At 32.1% G+C, this 26325-nt stretch overlaps 1 protein-coding gene across 2 annotated transcripts in view; it reads right to left on the reverse strand.

The window, feature by feature from the left end:
• Window positions 1-291: 291 nt before the first annotated feature.
• LOC139524656 (mannan-binding lectin serine protease 1-like) overlaps window positions 292-26325 on the reverse strand; it is a 123302-nt gene continuing 97268 nt past the window's right edge. For both annotated transcript variants that reach the window (XM_071319632.1, XM_071319641.1), the window contains exons 14-16: window positions 1988-2135; window positions 1366-1487; window positions 292-1091 (exon numbers count right to left, since the gene is read on the reverse strand). In XM_071319632.1, coding sequence (XP_071175733.1) covers window positions 384-1091; window positions 1366-1487; window positions 1988-2135 — 978 coding nt within the window. In that variant the 3' untranslated portion in view covers window positions 292-383. The remainder of the gene's footprint in view (window positions 1092-1365; window positions 1488-1987; window positions 2136-26325) is intronic.

Consider the following 26325-nt stretch of genomic DNA (forward strand, 5'->3'; position numbering starts at 1 on the left):
AAATGTACAATGAGAGTCAATATAATACTTCCATGAATATTCCAAATAACATGATACACGTAAGATCTAAATTGATGAGCAAGGGATATTGTAATATAACTTAAATATTAGACAAAATATACATCTCAGTGAACTGCAACACAACTATACATTTTTTTTATGTTTTGGGGACACATATTAGTATATGGTTGTTAGGTGTGTTCTAATGTCCATTTTGTAGAATGTGAGTATTTGCAATACACATTGGTGTATGAATTTTATACATCTATTTATAAGATATAAATCGCAAACTTTTGATTTTAGCTATACTTTTATTTTCATAATGGTCATGTCATCTTACAATACTAGTAACAAATATAGTTTTACTGTTGTAAAGCAAAGTACTAAGGATCTCGATCAGAGATCGTGTAATTTTGTATCCAGTTTTCAAAAGCTGCAACATGTGTATAGTAACCATAGTGATTACTCCTATCGCATCCAACTCCCCATGAAACAATTCCGACCAACACCCAAGGGTGGTTTTCTGACAGTCTCATAGTAAGGGATCCACCACTATCACCAAAGCAAGCGTCTCCCATATTCCTTCTAGAGTAACCAGCACAAAACATGCTATCAGTAAAATTGCCTTGGCCAATATTGACAGAAGCACAATCATCACGATTTACATATGGTACGTACACCTCCCTGAGGTATTCTGGTGCTGCTTTCCTGAACTCGCTATATTGCCCGCATCCTACCACTCGTCCTATTTTATGACCGAGTTTATGAGTTAAGTAATTATTGTTAATGATAGACGATGGTTGTAAACAGACTGGTTGTATATTCTCCGTAAACGTGACCGATCTGTCCAATTCAATTAAAGCTACGTCATTATCGTAAACAGCGCGTGCTCCAAACTTTGGATGAACAACGTAAGATTTTATGCCGTATTTAACACCACTTTCGCCTTTACAACTATTTGTTCCCAAGAAGATATCGACCTTTTCTTTGGCAAACATTTCTTTAAATTCGATATGAAAATGACGAATACAATGGGCTGCTGTTATGAGCCATGAACTCGATATGAGATTGGCACCACAGAACGTCTTATCCTGAAATGAAAATAAGATTAATTCAGGTAATTTTGAAACTTTATTAAAAATAGATCATTACACGTTGCCAAATATATTGTTCCAAACACCCTTTTCAAACTTCATCCTCGTCCAAGTATTTTCAATTAATGAAACCAATGTAAATAGTACAATGTTTAATTCCTGCTTTAATGTGTGAAAGAACTAATTGTTAACATAATCAACTCTTACGTACCATAGACAACATACTTGAAAGTTAAGAAGAAGTAAATCAACAAATTGTTAACCATCATACCTGACTACGCATTCGTAAAACTGCATGCCATGGTGCTGAAGCCTTGTCTACAGAGGAACCGAGTGTTATTCTCCCTGCCATTCTAACACGCGGATTGTGAACCAGAACATCTCTCGCACAGTCTGAAAATGACGAAGAAACCAGTTAGGAATTATACATACATACACTGAACGAAAATAAATTGTAATATTATTCAAAGTAACAATTTGCATTTGTTAGTTGGTTACACCTCTGAATATAACTCTGCTCACATGTGAAGAAATACCGTTCGCCATATCTCTGTGATGCAATTAACGTTTCAAGCTGACATATTTTCCTAATATATCAAAATGAAACTTTTTTGGCATAAATGAAAAAAGTTTGAAGCTGAAACCTATTTTGAATTTATGTATTTCGATATTCTGGATCTTGTAAATGTAAGTTCAGCTGCTTTTTTGAAATGAATAAACACCAGTGAAATCCATGCATTGCTTGATGTGAACCCAATGGGTCTAGTTCTGCTTTTGCCAGATAATGGTCACAATCAACGATCTGAATAAATTAAGACCATATTTATTTTTACTATGAAAACAAAAAGAAACGAAAAGGTTAACACACATGAGGAACAGCTGAAAATACTTACAGGAATTGAATCCTGATGCCGGAATCACTGATAATTGGGCAGATCGTTCGACATGACAACCGTCATTACTAGTAACCTGACATGTATATTCTCCCGCGTCAGTAGGTACCACATTTGACACTGCTAAATATTGTCCTTCGCTCAACGTCTGAAACAGAAGTATTATATTGATTTAATTTATTTCCATATAAATGTAACTAATTTTTTGGGGTTCATTTTATAAAAAAAAACCCACAACAATAAATAAAAAAAAAACGACAAAGAAACATGACATGATTCCCATAATGTCTGTAGTTACTTCAAATAAAAGATTGGATATAATTGACAATTTATACAACAATCCAATAGAGACCATATGATTATTATAAGCAATGAGCCAAACCTATAATGATAGCAAGCTGTAAAAAGCTGTAAAGAAAAAAAAACCCAAAAGACACAAACGTGACAACGAACTTACCTGAAAGGGTTACAGCCTTAGTTTAAGGTACAGTTAGATAATAGTACAAACTCATTATTAGTCCACATTCTTATAAAATTTCTTTTGGCCGTGAATCGTCGAATAACAAAGAGAACTTTTAAGTATCATACCATGAGGAAAATTGCAATTACTTACTAAATGCCAATTTATCTCACGTTATAACATTGCGGAAAGGACTATGTCATTTTAGCAATGAAAATTAAATTTGACGAATAAGAAAGATATGAATCTGGAGCATACTAAAACAGATAGAAAGGTATCTTTTTGAATTATCTTTCTTTTAACATAGATAAATATTATATAGAAACTACAACGTAATGAATCCAACATCCCGTCATTATGTTATTGTTCGATGATCGTACTTGTATTCGTTTTCTCCCTTCATTTATGCTAATGTGCTTTGCCTAAATGCCTTTTGATTTTTCTTTGTTATATATAACGTTGCTCTGTACTTATTCATCCCGTTATTGTGCTATTGTATGTAACATTTTTCTTTAATTTTTTCGAATATGCTTTGTCTATATAATATATATGCTTTTTTGTTTATGTTTCTTTGCTACGTATATGACATGGCTCTGTGCTTGTGTTATTGTACTATGGTAAATTTGTGTATACCTGTCTTTAATTTTGGCTAATATGCTAGGTCTATTTGCCATTTTGTGCTTCTTTCTTATATATTTGTTTTTTTATAAGGTGATTAAGATTATTACACAACGTTGACTGATTTACCTCTTTTTTGACATTTTTTACCTATTATGTCTGTTTGGTTTGTTCAAACATTGTAGTCAATAAACCGGATTTTGATGCGGCTGTCATACTAGTGAGAGGTTTAGCTAGCTTAAAAAGCAGGTTTCGTCCACTATGTTTTACATAATAAAATGCCTATACCAAGTCAGAAATATAACAGCTGTTATCCATTCGTTTGATGTGTTAGGGCTTTTGATTTTGCCATTTGATTAGGCACTTGCCTTTTTGAATTTTTCTCGGAGTTTTATGATTTTACTTTTTTGTAAACACAAGTGATGCATACATATAGTCTATATGGTCTATATAAGGCTAACATAGCATTAAATTTGTGTCGCTGTGTCCTTTTGATAGAATATAATGCAAACGTTAATAGACACGCAACATGAGAGCATGATACATCCTTCCGGTTATCAGTAAAACTTCAGTGCAACAAAGGATGTTTCTTTTCATTAAAAAAGGATTGTTTATAAAGTTTCATAGAATCAGTAGAACATACAGTGCTCTCAGATCTGTACATAGTGTATTTTGTTGTTGGGATATAAAAAGTACCAGGCCACGTCCGCTCTGTGCTTTTATTATTTGTATTTGTATCCATCTGATGAGTTAAGCTTTTTTCAACTGATTTGTATAGTTCGTTCTTATGTTGTACTGTTACAACACTGTCCAAGGTTAGGAAGGGAGTCCTGATGCCCTATAGTTGTTAATTTCTGTATTATTTGGTCTCTTGTGGATAGTTGTCTCATTAGCAATCATACCACATCTTCTTTTTTTTATAATGACCATCCACGGTAAAATATTAAAATAAGAAGATATGGTATGATTGCAAATACTTCAACTCTCCACAATATACCAAATGGCACATAAATTAACAATCTAGGTCACCATACGGCCTTCAACATTGGGTAAAATCTGTACAATATAATGAACGAAAAACAAATATGATATACAGATATAAACGACAACCAGGCTCCTGATTTAAGACAAACACATACAAAATGTTTTAGGGGTTAAAATAGTTTAAAGGCGCGCCAACTCTCCCTTAACCTTGGACATCAGTGTTGTAACATTACAACATGAGATTATACTATAAAAATTATTTGAAAAGAACTTAACTCATCAGATCGATACAAAGCAGAAAAACATGAAGGTACAACCAAACTTCCAAACCAAATATGTTTATCTATGAAAGAATTAAGTAAAGGTTTTTAGTTGATTTGTGGTAATGCACATAAAGAAATTCCTGACTTAATAATTGACCAGTTATGCATAGATTACGTTCATTGAAATCCAAAACATAACAGACAATGAGATATTGAACGAATTGTGACATGTTAACACAGTAAAAGGGTGCCAAAATTATACCACCATTCAAAAAGGGAAAAGTAACAATAGGGAACGATTGATTGATTGATTGATTTGTATTTAACGCCACTACACACACTATTGTGCTATTTCGTGGTTGTCAGTTTTTATTGGTGGAGGAAGTCGGAGTTTCAGGATAGAACAACCGACCTTCGTTACGAAATTTGACTATCCCGGTTAATGAAGATTGGAGTCAAGCGCACATGCCTCGTGCAGGATTCGAAGTCATAATTTCAGTGTTGATAGGCTCTTGATACAGTAGATAGTAACCTTAGACGACTGGGCACCCCCAAATGAAGGAACGAAAAATCGTCGACCCTTTTGTCGTAAATACTAATGTAGAGTTTCCCGTGTAAAACTGAAATATATAATTACATATTTCATAGGTTTAATGAAATTTATTGTCCATTCGTTCATTTGGATGGTACTGTCCACAGATCTGTCAATAACCATTGTAAACACAACTCATCTTACATCTCGTGATAGCTTTTTGTGAAAGTTCACAAACGTGAATAGACGCATGGAAATGTACATGAAGAATATCATTATTAGAAGTCGGTCATTTAGAAAAGTATCAACCGTATCATATACGTTGACTTATCCGCATCTACAGATATATCAAAAAATATTATGTGATCCCGAGCTTAAGACCATTATACGCTTTCAATGCTTCATATTTAAAAAAAAATAATTGAAATCTCTTCGAAACAATCAAACATTCCCTTTCAACATTTGAGAAAGCGGTGTTTTATAAAAACAAAAAATAGGTCTATCAACTACTTTCTCATGCCCTTAAAAAGGAGCCAATGTAGGACAGGAAAGAACTACTCATATACATGTAAAGAACTTTAAATATTGTTTATTTTCGATTTTATCAGATAAATACAGTTGAAATAAAAAATGTACTGAGTATCACTCTATTTGTCAAATAACAATTTGGTTCTACGTGAGCACAAGTTAATACACAACCAAAGAATTTACCGTATTCACTCCTATCATGCATGTAACTGTAAACTGACTCCACAAAAACTTGATATTTCCTAATTGTTTTGTTATTAGAAATTAATCAGTTACCCATTTGTATTATTGAAAGTACATACAATTAAAGCTCGAGATCACATACTGTTTTGTGGTATATCTGCAGATGCGGATACGTCAACGTATATGATACGGTTGATACGTCTTTAAATGACCGACCTCTAATATTAGAGCATTTGCATTAGAGCATTTGCATTAGAGCATTTGCATTAGAGCATTTGCATTAGAGCATTTGCATTAGAGCATTTGCATTAGAGCATTTGCATTAATCAAGTATTTGCTGGCGTATCCGTATCGACGTATCGTATAACACGTATATGAGGAAAGGATAAATTAAGTCAAGTTGGTCCCGATGAAAATATTATATAATGCATTTTATTTTAATTGAGATCGGGGTAAAATCATTATTGAAAACAAATCTGGTCGATACGTATACGTCGATCCGTGCACGTATCCAGATACGTGAATAATGCATATGCTCTGGAAATCAAGTATTTGCTGGAGTATCCGTATCGACGTATCGTATAACACGTATATGAGGAAAGGATAAATTAAATCAAGTTGGTCCCGATGAAGATATTTTATAATGCATAAAATACAAAAGTAAGAAGAATCAATCATATATAAAAAGTCACATACATATAATACTAATAAACTCAATATGAAATTAAAAAAAACAAATTGGTTCTTCGGGCCGCAAGAGCTGCACACAAACAAACAACCCTACTTAAAGTATCCCTATGATGTCTGATGTCTGTACAAAGTTCCAACAACTTTAAAAAGTTTGAGTAACCGAATAACATGCTCTACATATACACGATACTTTCTCACTACACGGTTAAAATGTCTTAAACTTCGTCTACGGGCAAATGGACGTCGATTGATTTGAGCTGAAGTAAATGGTGTAATCAGGGGATGTCTCGATGGATATATGCAGTCGCCAAGTAAAAAACAGTGTAACGGAATAGGGAGCTGTCCATTTTCGGAAATCTCCGACATCAGAGCAAACGATTGGGCATCGTTGGTATGTCCTAAAAATCCCGACTCTACATGTCGTATCATTCGCAACTCATTGCCAATAACAACTTGCGTATGTATACAATGAAAGCGACGATTTACCACTGAATACATCTGTTGTATTTCGTTGTTCGGGCGATATATTTCGTGAGAGGTTCCATTTATACAACCTACGACCTCGGGAATATGTCTCCATCTGCCCCGCATACCAAGTAATAGTATGGCATAAATGGGCCGCAAGTAATTGCCAGGTTGCGTGAACAATGAGTGATGTTTGGGAAATGCTTAAGTCAAAGATCAGAGAAAGTTGGTTCATCAATGGGTTTGATTTCAGCCACATAAATGTCATAAACAACTGATTTCAGCGATCAATCCGGGAGGGTCTACGTCGGGAATTAGGAACCATATTCTGATAAAATGAGTGATAAATATCTAAAAATGTTTCTTGTGTTTCTCCTGTCGAATTATAAAATTGTCGACGTCGCAGAATTAATGATCCAAACACATTTCTCCCCGGCGGTGTGGAGATGGGGGATCATCCCAAAATAGATTTGTCATGGAACGTTCATCGAAAACAATTCATTCAAATCTACATCAATAGGTGCTGAAAAGTTTCCGGAAGATTTCAAGGATTTGCATAACGAAGTCCATACCGTCATCATTTCTAGAACAAGAACGAAGAAGGAACCAAAATATAACAAATACCATTCTACGTTGATCCTAAAACAATAAGGAAAATGTAAATACACATTATAAAGTAGTCTATAAAACACACACATAGCTTTTATGTTCTTAATATCTCTGATCAAAATATATTTTTATTCGCAGTTGTTAAAACAAATGGGGCATTAAATTGAGCGTTTTGATACTTTTTTTCTGAATCGAGTACACCCATCATTCATAAATATGACATACGAGGCTCTGCATGTTAACTGTGTCTGATTGTTTGAGTTGATCAATTTATATTGAAGAAGTTATAAAAATCCGAGTTAATAATAAAAAAAATATTTTTTACTAGCGATATATACTCCCAATTTTTTTTCGTAAGAAAAGATCCTTGATTGATGGTAGTGTTTGACAAAAGTTAGAAACTGTCCTCGTCCGCCCATTTTACACGTATCCGCGTACGTATCAGAAACTGTCACAACGAGTGCACCTTACAGACGTAGACAACTTGAAAAAAAATTAACTGTACTTTATTTACGATTTTTATGTATTATATGTATTATACTTAACAATATGAAAGTTAAAAGTACTTACCCTAATTGGTGCTGAATACAGTTTCAAGTGAAGAAAAGGTTTGCTGGACTTGATTGATACTCTCAGTCCAATTCAGTTGTCGAGGTGGACAACCCAACCCCTTTTTCCGGCAACTTGAATTTCATTTTTATTTTTATTTTGTAAAACACGATAAGAAAAACCATGTACTGTCTCTAGCGTCTCTCATTATCGAGGAGCGGAAGCATGATTGCTATTTAAAGGTGCGCGCCCATGGAAAATATACATGTTGGATAAAACAAATTAGAAAGATAATAAAACGAGTAAAAAAACTAAAAAAATAATGATTAAATGCGTTCTGATAGGGAAAGCGGGGCCGCAAAATATGAAGAACTAGGTAAAAGTATACTTAATTCCAAAAAAATTGTGTAGAATATACAAATGATGTTCTAGAATAGCCACTTTTTTTTTTAAAGATAAAGCGTACAAAAATGAAGTCCTACATACCCCAATCAATACCCTTGTGTCGAAATAACTTTAAATAGCTGGAATTTAGAGTTAACACGTACAGGAACAGATTAAAATATTAACTGGGGTAGTAAAGCAAAAAACATAACTTGTGTAGCAATCAGTGGTGGATTCAGATTTTTTTTTACATGGGAGGTAGGTACTAGGGATAATCTCGCTTAATTTTACGATATTATAAGCAGTTTGAAAATGGGACCCGGAACATAAAATTCCATGAGAATTTTAAATAAATCGTAGATAAGGGGGACAGGGCCCTTTGTGTCCCCTCTTAACTCGCCTCTGGCAATAAACAAACTTTTATTTACACAAAATGTTCCTGTAAATTTTTGTAAGCAAGGTGTGCTCGATTTGATCCTTTCATATTTGTATAAGAAAAAGATATACTTATCACACACGGCTATCTAATACGAAGCATGTATGTTCCAGGTCTAATAAAAACAAGAGGCTCTCAAGAGCCTGAATCGCTCACCTGAATTTTTTTGGTTTAATCTCTCATCAATGATTATTTTGGCTTTTCAATTTATTTAAATGTTCTTTGAATCGTCCTATTTTCTTCAAAAGCAAAAAAAAATCATTTTCTCCTATGTTCTATTTTAGCCAAAGGAGCTATGTTTCTTGACATACAAGGAAATGAAATATAAAATTTATACTAGATACTCTGAAACTCTGAAACTCATTTAGCCTAAGTTTGGCTGAAATTGATACAGCAGTTTCATAAGAGAAGATTTTTTAAAGTAAGTCAACATGATGAACAAATTGTGAAAAAAGTCTTTAAAGGGCAATAACTCCTAAAGAGGTCAATTGACAATTTTGGTCAATTTGACTTATTTGTAGATCTTACTTTGCTGATCATATTTGCTGTTTACAGTTTATCTTTATCTATAATAATATTCAAGATAATGACCAAAAACTGCAAAATTTCCTTAAAATTACCAATTAAGTGGCAGCAACCCAACAATTGGATGTTTGATTCATCTGAAAATTTCAGGGCTGATAGATATTGACCTAATGAACATTTTTACTCAATGTCAGATTTGCTCTTAATGCTTTCGTTTTTGAGATATAAGCCAAAAACTGCATTTGACCCCTATGTTCTATTTTAAGTAACGGCGGCCATGTTTTTTGACGGATCAAAAATCAAAGCACACACTTTGTGCAGGATAATCTAAGGAACAATCATGCTAAGTTTTAACCAAATCCATTCAGTAGTTTCAAAGGAGAAGATTTTTTAAAGTTAGCAAATATGATGAACAAATTTGTGAAAAATTGTCATTAAAGGACAATAACCCCTTAAGGGGTCAATTGACAATTTTGGTCATATTAACTTATTTGTAGATCTTACTTTGCTGATCTTTTTTGCTGTTTACAGTTTATCTTTATCTATAATAATATTCAAGATAATGACCAAAAACTGCAAAATTTCCTTAAAATTACCAATTAAGTGGCAGCAACCCAACAATGGTTTGTTTGATTCATCTGAAAATTTCAGGGCTGATAGATCTTGACCTAATGAACATTTTTATCCCTGTCAGATTTGCTCTAAATGCTTTCGTTTTTGAGATATAAGCCAAAAACTGCATTTGACCCCTATGTTCTATTTTAAGTAACGGCGGCCATGTTTTTTGACGGATCAAAAATCAAAGCACACACTTTGTGCAGGATAATCTAAGGAACAATCATGCTAAGTTTTAACCAAATCCATTCAGTAGTTTCAGAGGAGAAGATTTTTTAAAGTTAGCAAATATGATGAACAAATTTGTGAAAAATTGTCATTAAAGGACAATAACCCCTTAAGGGGTCAATTGACAATTTTGGTCATATTAACTTATTTGTAGATCTTACTTTGCTGATCTTTTTTGCTGTTTACAGTTTATCTTTATCTATAATAATATTCAAGATAATGACCAAAAACTGCAAAATTTCCTTAAAATTACCAATTAAGTGGCAGCAACCCAACAATGGTTTGTTTGATTCATCTGAAAATTTCAGGGCTGATAGATCTTGACCTAATGAACATTTTTACCCCATGTCAGATTTGCTCTAAATGCTTTCGTTTTTGAGATATAAGCCAAAAACTGCATTTGACCCCTATGTTCTATTTTAAGTAACGGCGGCCATGTTTTTTGACGGATCAAAAATCGAAGCGCACATTTTGTGCAGGATATACTAAGGAACAATCATGTTAAGTTTCATTCAAATCCATTCAGTAGTTTCAGAGGAGAAGATGTTTGAAAAATTGTTAACGACGACAGACGACGACGACGACGACGACGTCGACGACGACGACGACGACGTCGACGACGACGACGACGGACGCCAAGTGATGAGAAAAGCTCACATGGCCTTTTAGGCCAGGTGAGCTAACAATAAATATTTAGTGTTTTAACTATATATCAACAACATTTGGTTCATATTTTACATATGTTTAGTTTTAATTGAGGTCGGGCTAAAACATTATTTTATACAAATCTGCCCGATACGTATACGTCGATCCGTGCACGTATCCATAAACGTGTATAATGCAAATACTCTATTGAAAGTGAAGTTTTGTTCAATGTATTTTATACGTTTCTCAGCCCGATTAATTAAGTCAATATCTTGTTTGTCATTGATTTTCATTAAACATAATAAAAGAATCAGAAAACGAGCTCTAATTTCAACACATGGATTGTCATAAAACAGCTGGTTTGAAAGTATTGACGACAGCAAGCAAAGGACAAATCCCCATTTTTCGAATTGTTATTCATGAAACGGGTATTTATATATTAATACACGCGTAATTACAGTAATATAAACATAATAAGGTCAAAAAACTATTTTCCGTATTTATCTTTGTTGTTACGTTCATTTTCTTGATTGATTTATTGATGTTTACTTAGCGTCCAGTGGCAAATATTACATACAGGGTTAGGACGATCATTGTCTTAACAATTATAGTTTAATAATAACCGTATTGTCAGGATTAAAATACAACATTTTTATCTCAATTCGAATGAAACTGATAGAAAACATAATCAAAGCATTCCTCAATCGAACGATGTTGCACTAAAATTTAAAATATAGTATAAAAAGTTTGAAGGTTTGCAATTTCTTATGCATGTATGACGAAATGCCCATCTGTTACATAATTTCAATAAAATCTTTCATACTATGAATGAAAGAAACACTGGTTTTGCCTATGAAACTTCCTATTTTACAGATAATGTATAACAATAAACTTTTAATAAAATGTTGTCAAAGAAAATATTGAAAAAGCAAAAATTGTCAAGAATAAAATATCTAAATTTTGGAATTTTTATATTATAGCAAAACCTAATTGAATGAACTCATACTTGTCTATCATTTCATTGGGTAGTTTTGGTTACAGCATATATGAACGAGACATGCACAAAATGTAATTAATTCACACAAAGTTTGATCTTAGAATCATAATGTTTCCTTATAACACTATTTTTCAATTTCAGAGCGAAAAAAAAAATCAGTTTGTCAAGTAGTGTCATGTAATGGTGCATATTATTGCAAGACATTATGTGTATTTCTTTAAAGAACGTATAACAATCAAGTCTTTTGGTTATCCATTAGTTGCAAAAACATGCAACCCGTAAGAGTGCGATCAAGTTCGAATGAAAATCCTTCAATATGAAATAGGTATTGTCCAAAAAAGAAGCATTACCGTAGACAGACAAGTAACATGTTTTTTAAAGTTGAATATTAATGATAGTTTTCATAAAAAGCATTGATATTGGTACGACTCCCTTATCTTTATAAAATGTGTATTATGTTTGTTGTGCATATACTGGTTTTGTGTCATTAATGTTTACTCCACATCCTTTATTTTCATTGTTGTAAATTTTTTGTAGCATTATTTATAGTCAAACAAATTGATGTGGGATAAAGCATTTCAGCACTTAACCAAATAAGTAACATACAAGTTATCTTGGATAAAGGAAGACATTTCATCATTGATAATGTATAAAGCTACATTTCTTCGAAACCATTATAATTTAGAAAGCGATGGGCTTTTTAGGGGATACCATTTCTCAATATGAAAGGTGAAAAAACGGGCGATCTTTTGCATAAAACCAGAACACGTAAACCTCCATCTGTATATTGGGAAGATGATATACATATATGCATTTTAAATTTAAAATTATTGATTACCAAATAGACATAATTGTATACAATGTACATTGATATTGCTATAAGTGCAAAATGCAAATCAGCCGGCACTTTGTTCACAATGATATAATATTTTTGCTGATGAGGTGTCGTAAAGCAAAAACTATTGATCAATCTATCAATATAGATGGCTTTGAAACCTTTATTTTATTCTCTTTCAAGAGTTTCAAATGGAGATCGAGTAAATTTGTATATGTACCATTTTGAAAAAAATGTCATTTCCATATAATTTGCATACTTCATAATTTGATAACTTACGTTTCCAATACCTATTAATTAACTCATCATAGATACCTGGATTAAATTTTGTATTTACGCCAGACGCCCATTTCCTCTATAAAAAACTCATCATGACGCTCGAATCAAAAAAAGTTAAAAAGGACAAATAAAGTACGAAGTTGAAGAGCATTGAGGACCAAAATTCCTAAAACAAAATTGTCAAATACAGCTTAGTTTATCTATTCCTGAGATAGAAACGCCTAAAGTATTTCAAAATTTCAAAAATTTTGTAAACAGTTAATTTATTAGTATGACCATATCAATGATAATTCATGTCAGTACATAAGTGCTTGCTACTGTGTTGGTGATACCCTCAAGTATTAACGCTAACTTTAAGGTTCATATTGTAAAAATTAATTTATCAGTTGACATTTGGTGAACCTCAAAATGCAGGAAAAGACGATTACTACTTTTCATTGTATTTGTCATTAACCTATACTTTATTTGTTGTGTTGCCTTTTTTCAATTAATATATAAATTTAAACCATTACAAATAAAATTGTACATTATAACCCATTGCTAGCCTAAGCATGAACATGAAACCCTAATTGAATCTTCTACTATTTAATTTGCAATATATGAACAAGACTTATTTTAATGAATGTGTCTCAAGACTCAGTCACGGAAGTCTCTCTTTTCATTTTGTTAGCTATAAATGATTCAGCAAATTAAACCGTTTAATCCTATCTTGTACCGATCTTCAAAGTCACTAATCGCATAGGAATAATATTAAACATACGTTAAAGTGAAATATATTCTTCTAAGAAGAGACTTTTGACATGGTTAAACAGATTACGAAAATGCATTTAGCTTTCCAATTATATTCAATGATAGTAACATGCAACCGCAGAATATTCCACATATGACATATTCTAATTCATATTTTCAGGTTATTGTAACAAATACATAGTCAAGCTTGGAACTCGTTGACCTCAGGATGTTCGGGTAGTTATGTCTAATTAATCTGGTTTTTATACTTTTAAATATTATTGCTTCCCACGATTTCCCTCTTTTAAATGAGGTTATTCAAATTCAATCGGTCACCTTTTATATTCCTTTTTTTTTGGCAAATTCGTTGGCATGTTTCATTTCATACTGAAACTTATTTTTATATTGCCGATGTCGTTGTATTTATATCTGATATCAACTTTAAGTTGTCTTGTAAATTTTAAATAAAGCAAAGTTTCAATCCACTTGAAAAGAATAGATAAAATAAGTCAAATTGATTGCTCAATATAATCAATATCAAGGTCCAGTCAAATTAACAATTGTTTTGGCTAGTTAAGTTAGAAAACATCAATACCAGTAAAGATAGCAACTGGTGAGGCGAGTTAAGTTAACAAACAACAATGTTAGTCAAATGAACAATTGGAAAGGCGAGTTAAGTAAGCAAACAGCAATGCCAGTCAAATTAGCAATTGGTAAGGCGGGTTTAGTTTGAAAACATCAATGCCAGTAAAGTAAGCAATTGATATGAAGAACTAAGTATCAAATAGCAATGCCGGTAAAGTTAGCAAACAGTTAGGCTTGTAAAAATAGGGAACAGGTTTTCCTTTCACAAAGACATCTTACGACTAAAATTGATCATAAGTTATGCAAACTCGTTCATAACTAACAAATGTTTTATCTTTAGTTAAGACTCAAAATAACAATGCGTTCATAAACATGATGTTGAAAAAAGACGAAGTCGTCAAAAAATATGAAATATTCAATTTACTATTTCATAATGAAATTTGGATGATTAAATAATATGTAAAGAAAACAGAAATAATTTAATACTGTTTTTAAATATTGGAGATTACTATTTAAAACTAATTTTGAAACTTACCCTTATGAAATTGTTTGTTTCAAATACGACCTTGAATAGTTATCAAAGGTACCTGGATTATGATTTAGTACGCCAGACGCGCGTTTCGTTCATATATGACTCATCAGTGACGCTCATATCAAAATAGTTATAAAGCCAAACAAGTACAAAGTTGAAGAACATTGAGGATCCACAAATCTAAAAAGTTGTACCAAATACGGCTCAGTAATTACAATTTATACGCTTGTATGAAATCGACTATTAGTTACCATAAGTGCTGATATTTACCAACAAAGGAATGTTTCTTTTTATGAAAATAATAAATGATCACGAAGTGTTTTTGAATACTCAATTCATGTCTAAAATGAAAACATAATAGTTGATATCTAGATTAATTCTAGGCAAATTCAATTTATCGTTGATAAATTTATAGAAAGAATTAAGAAGTGCCTTTGAATTTGGTAAAGAATATTTAAATACAGTTAGCATGTTGAACCTTGGCACCAATTCTAATAATTAGGTCATGAGATAAGATATCTTAAAATTTGACAATTAGATTTATAAACATTATTAATTACCACATTGGTAAAAAATTCAAAAACATTAATACATTTGACCTTTCGAATGTGTCCTATCGAACTATACTTATTTCTGTATTTGAACTCCCACGAACAACATGACGAGTGTCACCTGTAAAGCAGGATTTGCTAACCCCTCCAATGCACACGAAAGCATCCCCGTTTTTTGATGGGGTTCGTGTTACTGAGTCTTTAGTTTTGTATGTTGTGTTTCTATCTTGTTGTTTGTCTTTTAGTACTTTTTCATTTTTTACAATGCGTTGTCGGTTTATCTTTTTTAACTTGCTAGTTTGATTTGGACTTTGGTATATTTTGTCTCTCTTTTACAGCTGTCTTGTAAACTTTGCATGTATACAATGACTATTATACGTTTTATTTATAAAATTGTGATAACTAAATCAAAAGTAATATTGTTGAATGAATTTTATAACACGTTAACTTTAGAATTGTCGAAATAATATAATTTTTCCGGTATCTGGTACCAGTTGAGATATCCTTGTAGCTTTTACTTGTTTAGCTTTTAAAATATTTTGATCTGAGCGTCACTGATGAGTCTTATGTAGACGACACGCGCGTCTGGCGTATTAAATTATAATCCTGATACCTTGCTACAGAAAATGCCACTGCACCATCGCAGTGCTTTTTCAAAGTTTAGATGTGGTGTAACACCATTAAAAATTGAAACTGTTGATATGAAGACAAAAATCTAGACGAAAGAGTCTGTTTTAACTGCAATATTTTAGAGGATGAAAAACATGTACTTTGAAATTGTCTGTTGTATGAAGATCTAAGACATGCTCTTTTTATTGATATATTGTGTCATAATGATATGTTTTTAAACTTGTCTGATAAAAAAAGAATTATAAGTTCTTTTTATACCAATATTTATAATATTGTTGCCAAAACCTACAATAGCATTTTAACAAGACGATACAGTATTTTATATCATTTACTACTGTATTTGTAGTATTTTATAAAATGAATAAGTATTATATGTATTTTAATAGTCTCTCATAATTCTTTTAAGAATGGCACATACATATATCTAATTGTTTTATATATGTTTGCTGTATATTTAATTTTATAACTGTATCTTGTTTTAATCATGTTGTATGTGTTGATACTTTAATAAACTATTGAATCTGAATCTACCTAACTGTTTACACCACTGGATCGATGCTACTGCTGGTTGACGTTTCGTCTCCAAGGGTATCACTAACCCAGTAGTCAGCACTTCGGTGTTGACATGAATACTAATTATATGGTCATTTCTATAAATTTCCTGTTACAAAACTTTTGAACTTCGAAAAATTGAGGATTTTATTATCCCAGGAATAGATTACCTTAGCCGTATTTGGCACAACTTTTAGGAATTTAAGGTCCTCAATGATTTTCAACTTTGTACTTGTTTGGCTTTTTAGCTATTTTGATATGAGCGTCACCGCTGAGTTTTATGTAGACGAAACGCGCGTTGGCGTATTAAATTATAATTCTTTTACCTTTGATAATTGTTATATGAGTCTGGTGAAATTTATATGTAAGATGAGATATTGTTTTTAGCAAGGGACATTTTAAACATTAACTTAAATTTTTATTGAAAATTAAATAAATAAAACCCCTTTAATATAGATTCTCCTAACACCACACCCCTTGTATGGTGAAATAAATTAATAAATCAATCAATCAATTAGGTGATGAAATTAATTAATCAATCAATTAATCAATTCATGAAATGAATAGTTTATTATGTTCTGTTATGTTGTATTTTGATGATACTAATTTGTAATGCATCAAAATACCGGATTTTTAGTATTTATTATCGTTCATTGTACAAACGAGATGGAACAATTATAATTATTTTAAATAAGGACTATAAAGTTTTTTTTAACTTGTTCCAGGAAAGTAATTTGAATAGAAGACTGTTAATTAACGCTGATTGGGAATAAACATCAGCATTTACCTTTTATGTTCTTTTTAAAAACATGTTTTATAGTAATTACAAACATGAATAAAGTAATAATCATTTTCAGTTTATGTAATATCACGGACATTACCATGTTCACTTTCTAAGGGACAAAGCCTGGAAATCACATAATTGGAAAATATTAGAAATGAAAACATGTCTGTCTTATTAAAAAACCCAAGCAATGCCAACAAAAAGGGAGAAAGGAAACGATACATTCATTTGAATAAAATTTTGAATTTTGAAAAAGGATCAAAACCTTTCTCAGTTGTTTGTCAAGACTGAATTCTTAACTGTTTATTTAATATTGAATATTGTTTGTAAACATGAAGATAAGGATATGTGGTATAATCGCCAAATAAACAAATATTCAGCCAAGTTAAAATAAAGTGGATGTAAGAACAACTATTAAATGTATTCATTATTGATAAGGGCCCAGATAAAGCCTACCTGCGGTTGCGGTATTTTCTCGCTGTGTTGAAGACCTATTGGTGGCATTGAACTGTTTTCTGCTCGTTGGTTGGTTTGTTGTCTCCTTGACATATTTCTCGTTTACATTTTCAATTCTAATTATAGGCAACCGTATGACATTCAATAATGAGAAAAACCAGTACAGTGTAGTCGTAACCACAATCCCGTTCACTTTTCACGAATGTGACCTATCGAATACGACTAATGATCGAGTTTCTAATAACATGAGCAACTCGACGGGCGCCACATGTGAAGCAGGATCTGCTTACCTTTCCGGAGCACCCGAAATCACACCAAGTTTTGGGTGGGATTCGTGTTGCTTAGTCTAGTTTTGTAGGTGGTGTCTTGTGTTCTTTTATCTGTCTGTTTGTCTTTTTTCTTTATAGCCATGGCGTTGTCAGTTTATTTTCGATCTATGAGTTTGAATGTCTCCCTGGTATCTTTCGCCCTTTTTGTAAACTCTTCCTGAACATGGTACTGTTGTATTTTTTAAATCGTATATCATGAGGACAACAATAACATATTGAAGAACATTCAAATCAAATCATATATTTTTTCTCCTCCGTACGTATGAAAACATAATGATCTTTCGCACACGATTGCTACCGATTGGTTATGAATTATATGTAAGAATTCAATTTAAATCATGTCTTTGATGTGTTACAAAAATAACATAACTCTATTTTAACAATGCTATAGTGTCATTAGTATTGTTTAAGCATCATCGCACTATTAAAAAACGGTAAACATTGCGTCAAGGCCAAAGGACAATATCCAATAGAAATACATTTATATAGCAAGAATATCTAATATTGAAGTTAATCCTTTGTAATATCATGCATTTTGTGCAAAACAACTTTTGGATCACGGCAGAATTTATTCTTGGAATACCTTTGTCACAACAAAAAAGACAAAAATAAAACTAGAGGCTCTTAAGAGCCTGTGTCGCTCACCTTGGTCTATGTGAATATTAAACAAAGGAAGCAGGTGGATTCATGACAAAATTGTGTTTTCATGATGGTGATGTGTTTTTACATCTTAATTTACTGAACATTCTTGCTGCTTACAATAATCTCTATCTATGATGAAAATGTTAGTACAAATTTACAAATTTTATGAAAATTGTTAAAAATTGACTATAAAATACAATAACTCCTTAGGGGCTCAATTGACCATTTTGGTCAGTTGACTTAATTTTAGGTCTTACTTTGCTGTACATTATTGCTGTTTACAGTTTATCTCTATCTATAAAAATATTCAAGATAATAACAAAAAACGGCAAAATTTCCTTAAAATTACCAATCCAGGGGCAGCAACCCAACAACCGGTTGTCTAATCCATCTGAAAATTTCAGGGCAGATATATCTTGACCTGATAAACAATTTAACCCCGTCAGATATGCTCTAAATTCTTTGGTATTTGAGTTAGAAGCCAAAAACTGCATTTCACCCCTATGTTCTATTTTTAGCCGTGTCAGCCATCTTGGTTGAATGGCCGGATCACCAGACACATTTTTTACATCTATATACCCCAAAGATGATTGTGGCCAAGTTTGGATTAATTTGGCCCAGTAGTTTCAGAGGAGAAGATTTTTGTAAAAGATAACTAAGATTTACGAAAAATTGTTAAAAATTGACTATAAAGGGCAATAACTCCTAAAGGGGTCAACTGACCATTTCGGTCATGTTGACTTATTTGTAAATATTACTTTGCTAAACATTATTGCAGTTTACAGTTTATCTCTATCTATAATAATATTCAAGATAATAACCAAAAACAGTAAAATTTCCGTACAACTACCAATTCTGGGGCAGCAACCCAACAACAGGTTGTTTGAGTCATCTGAAAATTTCAGGGCAGATAGATCTTGACCTGATAAACAATTTACCTCATGTAAGATTTGCTCTAAATGCTATGGTTTTTGAGTTTTAAGCCAAAAACTGCATTTTACCCTTATGTTCTATTTTTAGCCATGGCGGCCATTTTGGTTGGTTGGCCAGGTTACCGGACACATTTTAAAACTGAATACCTCAACAATAATTGTTGCCAAGTTTGGTTTAATTTGGCTCTGTAGTCTCAGAGGAGAAGATTTTTGTAAAAGTTAACAGACGACGCCGGACGACGACGACGACGACGACGGACGACGGACGCAAAGTGATGAGAAAATCTCACTTGGCCCTTCGGGCCCGGTGAGCTAAAAATATAATATGATAAAGAGAAAATGTTGTACACAGACACATACCACGGTATATAGCAAGTCGGTACCAGTAGAGTAAGCTTTGAAGGAAATCTGATAACAAATTACGATACATCCGAGACCTACGGCTTGATTCAAACCAATAATATTGAGCGATTTGATGACAGATGGCAACCATCGACAAGAACTATACGTCAGGCTCATAGGACATGCATATGCATAATGTGGTGGGGTTAACATGTTTGTGAGCTGTCAAACTTCCATTAATCTGCGACAGTGGTGTAGCAGGACAGCATTACAGTAGAAAAATCTCAATTAGAATGGACTTGTCCCAACAGACTGATACTGTGTACAAAACAACTATCAAAAAACAAAAACACACAATGTACTGACTCTGGTCTAAGAACACTCACTATACTAAAAGCTATTTCATAATAAAAATTTTATAAATTATAAATTAACCATGTTTCCCTAGAATTAAACGCAAATGAGTACGCCTACAGCGGTAACAAATACTAGTACATTAAGGACACGGAAGAGCATGCGCAAAATAAAAATATATCTTTCAACATCTCACTGAATCATTACATCTAACGTGCACAATCTCTACGGAATATTTTTAAAATTATTTGGAAATTTGTTGTTAGTAGGAATAACAATATAATTATATTTCGTGTATTGTGATACATTAAGTCAGGCATGTCTTAATTTTCTAAGGCTTCGTTGACATTACATTGATAATACATGTACAACTTATTAAGAAGTCGTGACAAACCACCACAAGTATTCAATCATTTGTCTTTCGAGCATTAAGTGCGGTGATGCTTTAAACTGTGAAACAATTTAAAGGAAATGGTTATATACAGAATACCAATCGGAACACAACACAGCATAATCTAAGCCCTTTTGAATCCAATTTTCTTCTTGCCGTGCATTTATGTACAAGTTTTATTAAGAGCATGGTCACGTCACGTATCGACACTTTTTTTACTTCACAATTTTACAATCAGTCGTATAAGCATCGGTGCTAAAGCCAAAACAATTCATTCTAAATGTCACCATACTACACCAAACCAGAGACATGTGCATGTATTGTTTTTATGTCCCTGACCAAATGCAAAGGTAAATTGTTTATCTTAATTACTTGGCGATAACATTTACTACAGGGTTTCCTATTGTAGGAATTTTTCATCCAAAGTGTAAATTCAAGTATTTGATAAAAACGTTTATGCGTTTCTAATCTGAAAATTGAAAAAAGCCTCTTTTAATTTGTTGAATTCGTAGTCCATATCATTGAAAAAAAGAAACCATAAAACGATTGGTCAATTTCCGAAATAGAAATGTCGGTTTTAATTTTTATAAGCTTGAAAATACGTGTAAGGGTTGCGTTTCTATTGACCCTTAGTATATTTATAAGGAAAAGTTTTAAAACATAATATAGATATAGGAAGATGTGGTGTGAGTGCCAATGAGACAACTCTCCATACAAATAACAATTTAAAAAGTAAACCATTATAGGTTAAAATACGGCCTTCAACACGGAGCCTTAGCTCACACCGAACAACAAGCTATAAAGGGCCCCAAAATTACTAGTGTAAAATCATTCAAACGGGAAAACCAACGGTCTAATCTATATAAACAAAACGAGAAACGAGAAACACGTATATATTACATAAACAAACGACAACCATATAACATGTAATTTTTTTTAATTATCGTGGTTTTAGTTTATTGATCTTGATTTCGACAAAGTGCTTGAAAATCGCTGACATTCAAATATGTGTAAATTGTTCAAAATAGTAGGAATATAAAGCCTAGAAATGCAATTGTAAAAAAGGAGAACAACTTTAAGGCAACCGAGTTAACTACGACAGGTTGTTCAACCTAACGAAAGACACGGTGTTTGTACGGTGCGTTTGATAGCAGGCAGGTGGATAGAATTTTTGAAATAAAAAGATATATGCACAATTCCTTCATATATTGCACCTATCTGCCTGCCTATACTAATGCTAACGTTAAAGAGCTGAAAAGACAAAACACACAAAAAAGACCACAGTTAACTAAAGACGGACACAAATCAGAGCTATACATTGCTTACTTTTACAATAATTTCAAAGACGTTATAATAGCTTTTACAAAATAATAATATCCGTATGTTTAGGCCAGTACTAAAGTACTGTATACAGGGCTGGTGATACTATAGAGGACGTTCATATATCGAGGAGATGTATCGACCAAGTGGAAGTTATACCATTTACGGTACAAATTTTACTGCAAAAGAGGCTCACTTCGACAACAAATGTCTCTCCAAAATATTTGAAATCCAAAACTAAATACAAACCTTTACTAAATACCAAAAAACTGTAAAGTTGTTTCTACAAAGTAAACTCATTAAACAGGACTACGAGCAGAGAATCTTGACAAAAATCATCAACGTAAATTTGCACCTAGACGATCGAATTCAATTGATACTTGAATGATATTTTCAGGAGTTAAATTTGTGAGCACAGTATTTTGAGAAACTGGTTGTTGTGGTTTTCAATGTGACTTCATCCCTTTTTTTTCATGCAAATCCAAACTCCAATTTATATACAATTATTGTCAAAACACGAACGTTTCCTTCAACTATTCACCTATGAAATATAATTCCACCTTTATACTAACAATTCATAATGGGAAAATTGATACCGATGATGAAATTTTATAAATGGTTTCTACAGCCAAAGGTTCAAATGGCGGCTAGTGAACAATTATGGTAAGGTAAGTACTGTCTTATTACCTAAGTAAATTGTATAGGAATGAATAAAGTCTTATGTTTTCTGATAAATAAACACATATTTGCATCGTCATATTTCCTAATGCCATAATTGCTGTGAATTGCTCTCTCTAAACAGCAGTCAAATTGATGTTTATACAAAGTCTTTTTACCGAAGTACTACTTTAAATTAATACTGTGTTTACTAGAAGTATAAATAATAGATTTGTAAAACAAACAGTACAAAACTGTATACATAAATTGATGTAAAAATATGGACAGCTTTAGTTATTTTCAGACAGACGTACTGTTAATAATTTCCTACAATGTCATCTCCTAGCTTACATTGTCTTCCGATTTTGCATGGCAAAGGAGAATCTTGATCCATTGAATATTTATGAGAATTTGTCACTTGCATTTGCCAGAACCTTTTGTAATTGTCAGTAATTTTAACATAAATAGCATTAATAGTTAAATGGGACACAAACGTTTACTAGTAACCATCCTTTTGAATGGTCAAAAAGTGCTTTAAGTCTCTGTTTAGAAAAACATTGCAATAAATGTAAATACGAACATTTATTATTCTTACACAGAAATTACACTGTAGCATGACGAAAGAGAATATCCATATGATTTTATTGAAAATGTAATGACGAGTTGCTAATACAACAGCATAACACTAGGGAAGGACTTCTTTGAAAAGCACTCGTATACAGAAAACGAAGTAAAATTTCCAAAACCACGACACTTGAATACATGATATAATAACAATCATAACAAATATCATTTCTTTTTAAATTTTATTTATCATAAACATATTAAATAAGAAAAACTACATTTGAATAAAACTCACAATTTTGCTAAACGCGAAAAGTGGTGGATCACTGTATTTTTTGAACTGACGTGCAATCGGAGAACACACCATTACAGATAAGCGACAACGCCCAAGCCATAGTTTCGCATAATCAAGGTCAAACGTAAAGAATAAGAAACTACATCGACTGCATCAAAAACAAATGCTTCAAACCCACAAAACAATTCAATTTTGATTGACATTTCTGCTTTTTTGTTTGTGTCAGGTATATATATATACAACTTGTTCATATATTATTTTATTTTTGTATCTTTATAACTTGTTTTTGTTTTACTAATGTACGAATCAGAAACAAAAGTATTGCGTTGTGCTTTTATGTTTGATTTATTAGAAAAAAAGGATAAGGACAGACCATAATTATAAGGCCAGACATAATCATTAATGGATTGCATGAGAGCTTACGTGTACTGTCTACAGAACGCAGACAATAAAATACAACAAGAATCGTGCCATCGCATGATGGTTGCCGTGCAATGTCTAGAATTGTGAATATAGATACCAGTGCTTACTATAAACTTAGCAAAATAGCACGAATGATGTTTTAATTGTTGGTTCTCACTTCAACGTTATTGTAACTTTGTCAGTAATTGAAAACAACAATATAATTTAACTAATTTATAACCTAATACAATTGCAATATAAAAGAGCAAAAGTCAAAACACGTCCATTTTATTCTTTGTTCAGGAAATATAGACTTTCAAAAGTAATACATTTTTAGTTCAATATGTCAAGTTGAAAGTTTGAATGCCTAATGTACTTTATAGATAGAACTGTATAAGCAAAACTGTCTTATATTACCTTTTCTTTCAAGAAAAGACGTTTTGTCACAATTAAGAAAAAAAGTTACCTATGGAAATGAAAAAAAATATAGTTTATTGGAAGTGGCAGAAGATCGATCTTACTGTGACAGTAACTTGTTTTCATCAACATCTGAGTGAACGCAACAACTAAGAAAACTTTTAAAGTCATAAATTTTTGATCTTTTGGTATCAGTGCTGATTAAATCTCTTGTCTTGGTTAAGCAATTGCAATATTATGTAAACTACGACCAAGTGGTTTAACGTCGCGCGAACGAATGTTTTATCTTAAAAGATCAGCGGAAAAAGAATATCTGTCAGAACAGCCTAACGGTGAAAAATTCTAAATTAGGTATGTCACAAATCTAAAAAGTTACTGTAATAATGTACACAACTCATTGGCAAAATGTTATCATATTCTTCGAGTCTTTCAATTTAAAAATCTAAAAGACCTTTATTTATGGTAATCTTATTAGTCAAATCCATGCAGTATTTGTGTGTAAAAGTATTTGCATTAAACGAAATTGCAAAATTTAAATGTTTTTGTTTAATTTAAAAAAGAAAGAAGAGACGTTTATCAAAGTAAAATAACAAATATACCGAACTACAAGGAAAATTTAAAACGGAAATTCACTTATCCAATGACAATACATAGTTTAACATTTGTTTTATTTAACGATGTCATTTGAAGAAATACTCAGGAAGTACTGAAAATCAGCCACACATCTCTCAAAATTGTTTAAAAAAAAAAGATGTGGTGCTATCGTCAGGCGTTTACTTTTTGATGATCTGTTTAGAAATCGGTCGTTTTAGCGTTAGGACCTTTAAGGACACACTCTGTTTTTTTTTTTTAAAAGATATAAAGACTGTTTGAATCTGACTCTTGTGTTGAGTAAAATCAAGGGAACTCGGCCTTATTTCTCTTGTTTAATTTTAACTAATTTCAATCATCATAAATTAATACGAACCTTGAAAGGGATACTAGCTGTCGAATTCATGTTCACCGATTTTACTCACATTTCATATTCGATTCATAACAACGTAAAACATTTATCTAAATTATAAAAAGTCTGAAATAAACAATTTACAGGGCATGGACTCGATAAGATGTAGCTTTGTTATGTGTATTTTAGTTTAGACACCATCTTATTAACTATCAAGTTTGATCGTCGAAGACCTCCAATGGTTACATGAGCAATAAAAACAGAAATATACTCTTAGATACACAAAAATTATGAGCTTTTTAGGAGGAGAAACATAATACAATGGGTAGTATAATTTTGCAGATATGTCAAATTTCATGTCAAAATAAACCACAAAGTATCTTTTTCTGTTTAATTCTATATAAAGAATCAAAATATATGTTAATCATCGTTTTTAACAGTATACGACTGATTTTTTTGTTGATCGAAGCAGTCAATCAAATGATTTGTTACATTTGTTTCCCTTTCAATGTTGACATTCAATAAACACGCACAATTCATGCGTTACCTGTCGAAGGGGTCAAATTGAAGTTTACATAAATACGGATTCAATGAGGTCGAATTATTCACTTGCGAGTGACTATTCATCATCAATGTGGCTTAGCTTATTTTGACAAAATGCAAACAAACTTACTGCTAAAAGCGAGTTGATATTTCACTATTTCACTTTCATCAATGATTCTTTGATCCCAGCCAAAAATATCATATTTTACATTATATCTCGTACATGTAACTAGTGCCCCTTTAAGGAATCGACAGCTTTGTTGTGGGCAAACACTTGATATAGTTCAAGTAATAACAATTTCTCTTGATTGTATCTATTTTTAGATTTATTTATATGCGTAACCGAATTAAATTTATCGGTGAACACGGTTTTAAAACTAATTACAATTTTTTCCCAGAAGAGTGCACCTTCTTTTCAAATAATTGACTCTAAAACAAAATAAAGAGACTTTGATTAAACGTACATCATTACCGCCTACAATAAGAATACTGAACAGACAATCTATCAGAGCAATTACAATCATTAAAGTCATGATTCCAGCAGTCTACTCACTAATGTATGG

This window comes from Mytilus edulis, chromosome 1, assembly GCF_963676685.1.
Source record: "Mytilus edulis chromosome 1, xbMytEdul2.2, whole genome shotgun sequence".
In the NCBI taxonomy this organism is placed as follows: Eukaryota; Metazoa; Mollusca; class Bivalvia; order Mytilida; family Mytilidae; genus Mytilus; species Mytilus edulis.